Source organism: Camelina sativa, chromosome 13 (assembly GCF_000633955.1).
Source record: "Camelina sativa cultivar DH55 chromosome 13, Cs, whole genome shotgun sequence".
NCBI classification, from domain to species: Eukaryota; Viridiplantae; Streptophyta; class Magnoliopsida; order Brassicales; family Brassicaceae; genus Camelina; species Camelina sativa.
The window spans coordinates 1,450,376-1,459,897 of NC_025697.1; the positions used below are offsets into that span (position 1 = coordinate 1,450,376).

At 37.2% G+C, this 9,522-nt stretch overlaps 2 protein-coding genes and 1 pseudogene across 2 annotated transcripts in view; all 3 read left to right on the forward strand.

Annotated features, from left to right (window-relative positions):
- Window positions 2,841-6,391, forward strand: LOC104734421 (triacylglycerol lipase SDP1). The gene is made up of 4 exons (XM_010453992.2): window positions 2,841-3,126; window positions 3,478-4,949; window positions 5,034-5,177; window positions 5,261-6,391. The coding sequence occupies exons 2-4, from the start codon at window positions 3,531-3,533 to the stop codon at window positions 6,179-6,181; spliced, it is 2,484 nt and encodes an 827-aa protein (XP_010452294.1). The 5' UTR covers window positions 2,841-3,126; window positions 3,478-3,530; the 3' UTR covers window positions 6,182-6,391.
- LOC104737828 lies at window positions 6,807-7,249 on the forward strand (annotated as a pseudogene).
- The window catches only part of LOC104734422, a 3,421-nt gene continuing 1,512 nt past the window's right edge, over window positions 7,614-9,522 (forward strand). Inside the window, exon 1 of the mRNA XM_019234965.1 lies at window positions 7,614-9,495. Coding sequence (XP_019090510.1) covers window positions 7,673-9,495 — 1,823 coding nt within the window. The 5' untranslated portion in view covers window positions 7,614-7,672. The remainder of the gene's footprint in view (window positions 9,496-9,522) is intronic.

Sequence of the window (9,522 nt, forward strand, 5' to 3'; positions counted from 1 at the left end):
TCTTTTTTTTTTTTTTTTTTTTTGTCAAAGACAAATGACCAAAAGAAATTCACATAATTGCCATTTTAATGTTTCTCTCTGTTTCGTCCAAAGATTCAAACTAATTTTTTTTTTCCTTTTAATTTGTTTACTTTGGTTTTATTTGATTCGTGTTTGAACACTCTTTGAAGACAGAGAAATCGCCGATGTTGAAATTTTTTTATTCTACTGAAGTTGAATTTTTATAGCCGTGTTGTGTTGCTGGATAATTTTATTTATTTATTATCTATTTGTTTACTTTTCTACAAATTATAAAAAGTGAAGATGACGTTAATTTTATTTTTTTAACAAAATGTCAATTGACTTGGTTTATTTTTATAAAATTTACACACAATTTAGAAATATAATAATGAAAACTTATATATATTCAGTTCCATCTTTTTCAGTTTTGTATTTTTAAAACAAATTTTTTCTTTAAGTTTTTAACAAATTTAATTTTTATTAAATAGAGTATTTCTGTAACATATGTACGAATTTATGCCAATAACTTATCACTAATCATCTGCGTTTTTATAGACATCAGTCATCAGTTATGGTTGATATAAAAAAAATCTGAAAAAAAAAAACGTCCATTGAAATCACATTAAAGATGTAATGAGGCACAAAAAAATCTGCCCCTATTAATAATTCCATTCCATGCTTAATTAATAGAGACATACATATATTTATTTGACGTTGATAGACTTTTAAATTCAACAGGGGAATGTGGGTGTTAGTTAGTTAGTTCGATGATACTCTAGTAATTCAATTGTGAAAGCAAAAAAGTCAGGGGATATTTCCAATTAAGAGACCAAAAGAACAACACACATAGTTAAAGAACTTAAGATGAGATACTACTTACTTAAGCAGTAGTAGTAAACAGTGAGAGATGTGTGTTACGGAGTCGTGTTTTCACTTTTAAATAAGCAATGGTTCCAAAGTTTAATTAGGTTGTCAAGTAAAGTAATTAGAGAGGCAGAGACCGAATCATATGATCGATTTTTTTTTAATAAGCAGCTGGTCGTATTGTATAATTAAATAAGAACGCGTAAAGGTAGGTCGTGTTTGATGACTCTTCTACCACGTGACTTTCGGAATCACTCTGTTCCACACCACGTCGTCACTATTCTTATTTCTGTTTAAAAAAAAAAAATCAATTGTATCCCCATAATTTATACAAGTTTGGTGTCTATGTAAAATTGTAAAGTACGTCAATGCCTACAATAGTACAATGTACCATCTAAAATGACACGATTGCCAAAATTTTATTTAACTTATGGTCAAAAAGAAGAGAAAGAAACAAATCCTCGAAATAAAGATTTAAAGATTACTAGATTAGTTAAAATACTACGAAACTGGTTTTGAATATTTACATCGTACCCAAAAGAAGAGATATATAATAACGAATCCGGAAAACAAAGATATAAAAATTTGTTAAATACGAAACTGTTTTTTAATATTTACATCGTATTGCATAGCATATATATATGTAAGTACTTGTTAGTTATTACATGTTCACACACATTGTGTCTGACATTTGAGAAGAAAACAACATCTTGTAGTGTTCTGTTCAATGACAAAGACACTGACAAAATTATAGATCATCCCTTTATAAACACATTACTGAACAACGATATTTGTGGTATAAAAAAAAACTCATCATCAACTCAAAGCATGACAAAAGAAAATCCCAAACATCGATCAAAACTCTTATAGATGCTTAAAAACAAAGACAAACTTACATCACAAAAGCATATCAAAGGATTCTGTAACTATTCTCAAAAAAAAAAAAAAAAAGTCCCGAACTGCTCGTTAAAAACAATTAACAATTTCAAATTAGGCCTTCACTCTATCTCTACGTGGTGGTATAAAATCATGAGGAATAGGTGCAAGACTACCTCCTGGAACTGTTGGAGTAGGGCTCCAAGAACCATAGTCCTCGAGAAATACGTCTTCCCAAATTGTATCATCTCTCTTTGCTAGATTTTGCTTCACCGGAGGAGAATCAACTGATAAAATTTCTCTGGGCACGGAAGCAACCACCATCACGACCAGTGCAGCAACAAGAAGAAGAAGCCTAACGTGGTTGATCATATTCATCATACGAAGCGCCATGATTCGTGATTGACTCAACTAGGACTTTCCACCTTCTCTATAATTATAATTCATGATGTGCTGTAATTCAAGTAGAATAAGTAAGTACATATATTCGTGTGTACATCATAAATGGTAATTGTTGAGTAGTGATAGTAGTGGTTTCATATAATACTTTTTAACATTTTATTAACACCTAATATAGTTGAATAATTTATATAAAAAAAAAAATTGTAAAATAAAAGAATATGGTTGGATCATCCAAGTCTCGTTTATGACTTCTCTTTTACATCCAAGTTTTGAAAAAAGTTTAATTTCCAAGATTTTTGATAATCTTCCAAAACAAAATTACGTACCTCTTTGATAATTTTCATAATAAACACTTTAGATTATTGATATATTAGCTCATAAAAAAACTCTTTTTAACGTTTTAAATCCCAAACAGACATTGAAATCACCGTTTTAAATCCCAACATGTATTCTAAAAACTCAGCGTTTTGAGGAGAAAAAAAAAACAACTCAGCGTTTTTAAGATTTAAACAGTCTGTGATTAACCTCGAAGCTACAGGTCGTTTAGCCTTTTGAGAAGACAACACCATGACGTTTTTTCCACTCCACGTGGAATTGCGTAAAAATCTTATCCAACGACCTTTTTGAGTTTTCTTTGTTCAAACGTTATTTTTTATTAAAAGAAAAAAAAAGGAAGCCGTCATGATCGGGACGGCCATTGCTTCTTCTCTGGGCCGAGTCTTGAGTCCGACTCTGCGTCCGTGTCACCATTATTATCAGATCGAACCCTCTATTATCTCGTCGCGATTCCCTATGCAAACAAAAAAAATCCTTCCTTTCTTTTTTTCCTTTTTTTTTTTAAAATCCCACATTTATTCACCTCTCTCTTCTCTCTTCTCTCTTCTCTCTTCTCTCTTACCAAGTAAACCTCTCTGCTTCACGTCTCTTCTTTTTGCTTGTCGATTTCGCTCTGTGACCTATTATTATACCCAAGTCCTGATTCAGGTAACTTTTCTTTCTTTCTTTCTTTCTAATTTGATCTTGTTTCCAATTACGAGGGTTTATGATTTAATAATCTCTGGGTTTTATCTGGTTTCCAATTAGGCTGATCTTGTCAAAGTCTCCTTTTTTACCATCAATTGAAACTCGTATTCAATAAAAAGGATCATACTTGTCTTTAAAAAACCAGTTTGCTTTGCTTAATTTTGCGAATTGCTTCATAGATAAGCCTAATTTGGCGAAACAAAATTAAGCTGACACGGTTTCAGGTTTCCTAAAATAGATCATTACTCTGTTTCTCTCCCTGCAGAGGTTTTTATAAATACTTGTTTTTGTTTGTTGGTTACCTTTTTGCAGTTTAAAAACACACACACACACACGAAATCATCGTCTTCGGGAAGAATCAATCAATGGATATAAGTAATGAAGCCAGTGTTGATCCCTTTTCGATTGGACCAACATCGATCATGGGTCGAACCATTGCTTTCAGAGTCTTGTTCTGTAGATCTATGGCACAGCTTAGGCGTGATCTTTTTCGCTTTTTGCTGCATTGGTTCCTTAGGTTTAAGCTGACTGTATCACCGTTTTTGTCGTGGTTTCATCCTCGGAACCCACAAGGGATCTTAGCAGTGGTTACAATCATTGCTTTCTTGTTGAAACGTTACACCAATGTGAAGATAAAAGCGGAAATGGCTTACAGGAGGAAATTTTGGAGGAACATGATGCGGACGGCTTTGACTTATGAGGAATGGGCTCATGCTGCTAAGATGTTGGAGAAGGAGACGCCGAAGCTGAATGAATCTGATCTTTATGATGAAGAGTTGGTTAAGAACAAGCTTCAGGAGCTTCGTCATCGTCGCCAAGAAGGTTCGCTTAGAGACATCATGTTTTGTATGAGAGCTGATCTCGTGAGGAATCTTGGTAATATGTGTAACTCGGAGCTTCATAAAGGTAGACTTCAGGTTCCTAGACATATCAAAGAGTATATCGATGAGGTCTCTACTCAGTTGAGAATGGTCTGTAACTCTGACTCAGAGGAGCTTTCTTTGGAAGAGAAGCTTTCCTTTATGCACGAAACACGGCATGCCTTTGGTAGAACGGCTTTGCTTTTGAGTGGTGGGGCTTCTCTTGGTGCGTTTCATGTTGGTGTGGTTAGGACTTTGGTTGAGCATAAGCTTTTACCTCGGATCATTGCTGGTTCTAGTGTCGGATCCATAATTTGTGCTGTTGTAGCCTCAAGGTCTTGGCCCGAGCTACAAAGTTTCTTTGAGAATTCTTTGCATTCTTTACAGTTCTTTGATCAGCTTGGAGGCGTTTTCTCAATCGTGAAACGAGTAATGACACAAGGCGCTCTACATGATATCAGACAGTTACAGTGTATGCTTAGAAACCTCACAAGCAATCTCACTTTCCAAGAAGCTTATGACATGACAGGAAGGATACTTGGGATAACCGTTTGTTCCCCAAGAAAGCATGAACCTCCTCGGTGTCTTAACTATTTGACTTCGCCTCATGTGGTTATATGGAGCGCAGTGACTGCTTCTTGTGCCTTTCCTGGTCTCTTTGAAGCTCAAGAGCTAATGGCTAAAGATCGAAGTGGAGAGATCGTGCCGTATCATCCACCTTTCAATTTGGATCCAGAAGTAGGCACTAAATCGTCTGGACGCCGGTGGAGAGATGGTAGTTTGGAGGTTGATTTACCAATGATGCAGCTTAAGGAACTGTTCAATGTGAATCATTTTATTGTGAGTCAAGCCAATCCTCACATTGCTCCCTTACTCCGTCTGAAGGATTTAGTTCGAGCTTATGGCGGTAGATTCGCAGCTAAGGTATGTTTTTCGCATAGTTGTTTTTGCTGGTCTCTGTTTCTTTTCTTTGTTGTAACGAAACTCTACTTTTTTCACCTTTTTTAGCTCGCGCATCTAGTGGAGATGGAGGTCAAACATAGATGCAACCAGGTATTAGAGCTTGGTTTTCCACTTGGTGGACTTGCAAAGCTATTTGCTCAGGAGTGGGAAGGTGATGTAACAGTTGTAATGCCTGCTACTCTTGCTCAGGTTCTGATCCAAAACTCGATATCTTGAATTTTCTTTCATTGGAACTTGTTCGAGATTCTTATTCGGTTGTTGATTTTGTGTAGTACTCGAAGATTATACAAAACCCGACTCATGTCGATCTTCAGAAAGCGGCTAACCAAGGAAGAAGGTGCACTTGGGAGAAGCTTTCAGCCATAAAATCAAACTGCGGGATCGAGCTTGCTCTTGATGATTCAGTGGCTATACTTAACCATATGCGTAGGCTCAAGAAAAGCGCCGAGAGAGCCGCCAGTGCCACGTCATCGTCTCACCACGGATTAGCTTCAACAACCAGATTCAATGCTTCTAGAAGAATCCCATCTTGGAACGTCATTGCCAGAGAGAACTCAACGGGTTCACTCGATGATCTAGTCGCTGACAACAACAATCTCCATGCTTCTTCGGGCAGGAATCTAAGCGACAGTGAAACAGAGAGTGTGGAACTGAGTTCTTGGACACGAACTGGTGGACCTTTGATGAGAACAGCTTCTGCTAATAAGTTCATTGACTTTGTTCAGTCTCTTGATATCGACATTGCATTGGCAAGAGGGTTCAGTAGCAGTCCCAATTCTCCAGCAGTTCCTCCTGGCGGCCCATTTAGTCCAAGCGCGAGATCCATGTCTGCTCATTCCGATAACGAACCAAACAGCAATAGCAACAACAACACTACTTCAAGAATAACAGTGACTGAAGGTGACCTTCTACAGCCTGAGAGAACAAGTAACGGGTTTGTGTTAAATGTTGTTAAAAGAGAGAACTTGGGAATGTCATCTATAGGGGGGAATCAAAATACAGAGTTACCGGAGAGTGTACAGCTTGATATACCGGAGAAAGAGATGGATAATAGCTCTGTATCCGAACACGAAGTAGACGATGACGATAAACAAGAAGATAATAACGGTGCAACGGTCTCGAGTCCGGTTACTGAATCTTCAGAAGATTCCGGTTTACAAGAACCGGTGTCTGGTAGTGTTATAGATGGTTAGAGTGATTGATTCATTCGATTCAAGTGAAATAGATTCTCAATTGAGTTTGGACAGTTTCCAAAAAGGGGTTTGATGCGCCTCTTGTGTATTGTATTGCATTGATTATTGTTTGAAATTTTATCATATTCATTTGTGAAATTGGAATATATTTGTAAATTTCATTAGGAAAAAAAAACAAAATGTAACTCAATTCATTACAAGCTTGAATCAGTGTTCTTCCGTAATCCGTAGTGATAATGTCTATAATATAATTTGTGTTGAAATAAATGTATAACTTTTTTGTATTTTAGAAAAGTGTATAACATTTGTATTTAAGATCAAACAACAACACATTTTACTAAAAAAAGTTATTATTACAATAATAGACTAAACATAGTAGGTAATCTAGTATTGAGAAAGTAACATATTTTGGATATAACTAATTGTTACCCATTTTGTAATATTACTTTCCTATAATAAAGTTACCCATTTATTAAGGACTCTTTGAGTTTGACCAATATTCATGTACACAATTAATGCAAATCCAATAACATTTAACATTTTAATGTACAAAGGAGACCCAAAACCGCTATATAATACTGTAGTATGTATAAGCAAGCCTACGATCACCCAAACAGAAAAACAATTGAAGACATAAAATGGAAAAAGTAAAAAGCATTTTCGTCGTTCTTCTCCTAATTTCTTCATGTAAGTGGTTCATATATATATATAAGACATATGATTTAGTTCGGGCTTGGTTTGGTTTTTAATTGTGGTTCTGGTATACATATTTATTGTATACAGGTTTGATAATGAGGAGTGAAGGTCAGTTCTGATGTAAGAGTGCTAGGGATTGTGATCCTCGTGCGTGCAGACTATCGACGCATATAATATGTGATAAAAACCACAAATGTACATGTGCTGCTGATGCTCCTATTGGTGGTGAATGTGATAGCATCAAAGACTGTTACCTTTCTGCAGGTTGTCCATCAAAGTCTCATGTTGTCTGCGAAAGGCATGTCTGCACCTGTGTCCCCAAATTGATTTAATTGTCTCTAATTAGTAATTTGATATAATGCCAGTCTTATATTGGAAGATAATTTTAATACTATAATTCACCTATATGTGAGATGTAATAATATGAAATTAATATATGTGGATTTCAGTAATAATAGTATCGAGGTTGGTAACCAATTTATACATTTTGAAGGTCATTGTTGTTTGTTCATTAAAAAAAAAAAAAGAAGGTCATTGTTAATTTGCTTTTAGTTTCTTTTTAATTACCATTATTTCTTAAACATCAATTATTTGTTTGCGTAATTTCAAATCTCACAAGAGAACCGGCCCATGAAATCCATCAAAGCCCAAACGTTAGTAATTTGGCCCACGAAATCCATCAAAGCCCAAAAGTTAGAAATATGTTTGATCATCTCCCCTCTCTGCTCTGCTCCTCCATCGTCGCCGCCGGTGAACAATTCAATCTGACACTTCGCTGAACTTTTCGGCGATTCCATGGTTTTGCAACTGAGAGGTCACTCTCTCTACAACCGTGGACTCTCCTTTATCATCTCTTCTTCCTTGAAGAATCTTAGTACGGCTTCTTCGCTTCTTTTGAACGCCGACCAAACCATTACAGAGCCGTTGGCGAAATCAGAGCTCGAAGCCCTAGTTCTCAAGCAATACTCCCATGGTAAATTCTACAGTCTCGTTAAAAACGCCGTTGCTTTGCCTTCTGTTCTTCTCGCCGCCTCTCAGAACCTCTCTCTTGCCGCTAACTCTCACGGCTCCTCCGGCGAATTTGCCGATCGCGTCTCCCGGAGATTCTCGATCGAAGAGATGGGACGCGAGTTACGCGAAGGCAAGTTTGATATTCCTTCATCTTGCGTCGAGTTCATCTCTTCAAGTGAAGAGTCTCTTGTTCTCCCCAATCTTAAACTCAAAGTGTTGATTGAAGCTATTAGAATGGTACTTGAGATTGTGTACGATGATCGATTCGCTACGTTTTCGTATGGTGGTCGTGTTGGTATGGGTAGGCATACAGCTATACGTTACCTGAAGAACTCAGTTGAGAATCCAAGGTGGTGGTTTCGTGTTTCCTTTGCTCGAGATGTGTTCCAAGAACGTAATGTGGAGATACTTTGTGGCCTTGTTGCAGAGAAGATCAACGATGGTTTGTTGATTGAGATGATAAAGAAGCTGTTTGAGTTTGGGATTCTGAAGATTGAACTTGGTGGATGTAATAGTGGGAAGGGTTTCCCACAAGAATGTGGATTGTGTTCGATCTTTATCAACGTTTACTTTGATGGACTTGATAAAGAAGTTCAAGATATGAGACTAAAGATGAAAGTGAGGAATCCTCATGTTGGTACTGGCGAGGAGGAATCAATAAGTAATGTGTTCTATAAGCCAGTAAATATGTATGCAGTTAGGTATTTAGATGAGATACTTGTGATAACATCAGGATCGAAAATGCTGACAATGGATTTGAAGAAGCGGATTTTAGACATACTGGAACAGAGACTAGAGCTGAGAGTAGATAGGCTGAACACGTCGATTCATAGTGCAGTGTCAGAGAAGATAAACTTTTTAGGGATGTATCTTCAGGCTGTTCCACCTTCCGTTTTGCGCCCGCCTAAGTCTGAGAAGGCGGTTAGAGCAATGAAGAAATATCAGAGGCAGAAGGACGTTAGGAAGTTGGAGTTGAGGAATGCTAGGGAGAGGAATCGGAAGACACTGGGGTTGAAAATATTCAGACATGTCTTGAAGAAACTCAAGCAGAGCAATGGGTTCAAATTTGAGGGTGAGATAGAGAATGAAGTTAGGGATATATTCCAGAGATGGGGAGAGGAAGTCATGCAGGAATTTATGGGGTCCGTTGAAGAGAGATGGAAATGGCATTGGCTGCTCACTAGAGGAGATTTTCTCTCTTTGAGACATATACGTGAGAAATTACCACAAGACCTGATTGATGCTTATGATGAATTTCAGGAGCAGGTGGACAGACATTTGGCACCGACCGAAGCTAAAAAGGTACTAGAGGATGAGGAGAGGAGAGTTGCAGAAGAAGAGGAACAGAGATATGCTGAAAGCACAGTTGAGGATTTGACTAAGTTATGCATGAAGGTGTCAGCTCCGGAGGAACTTGTTAGAAAGGCTGTTAAGTTAGTGGGTTTCACAAACAGCATGGGACGGCCACGGCCTATCATTCACCTTACGAGTCTTGAGGATTCTGATATCATCAAATGGTATGCGGGTATAGGGCGTAAATGGCTTGATTTCTTCTGCTGTTGCCACAATTATAAGATGGTCAAAATCATTGTAAGTTATCATATGAGGTTTTCCTGTATTTTGACGCTAGCAGA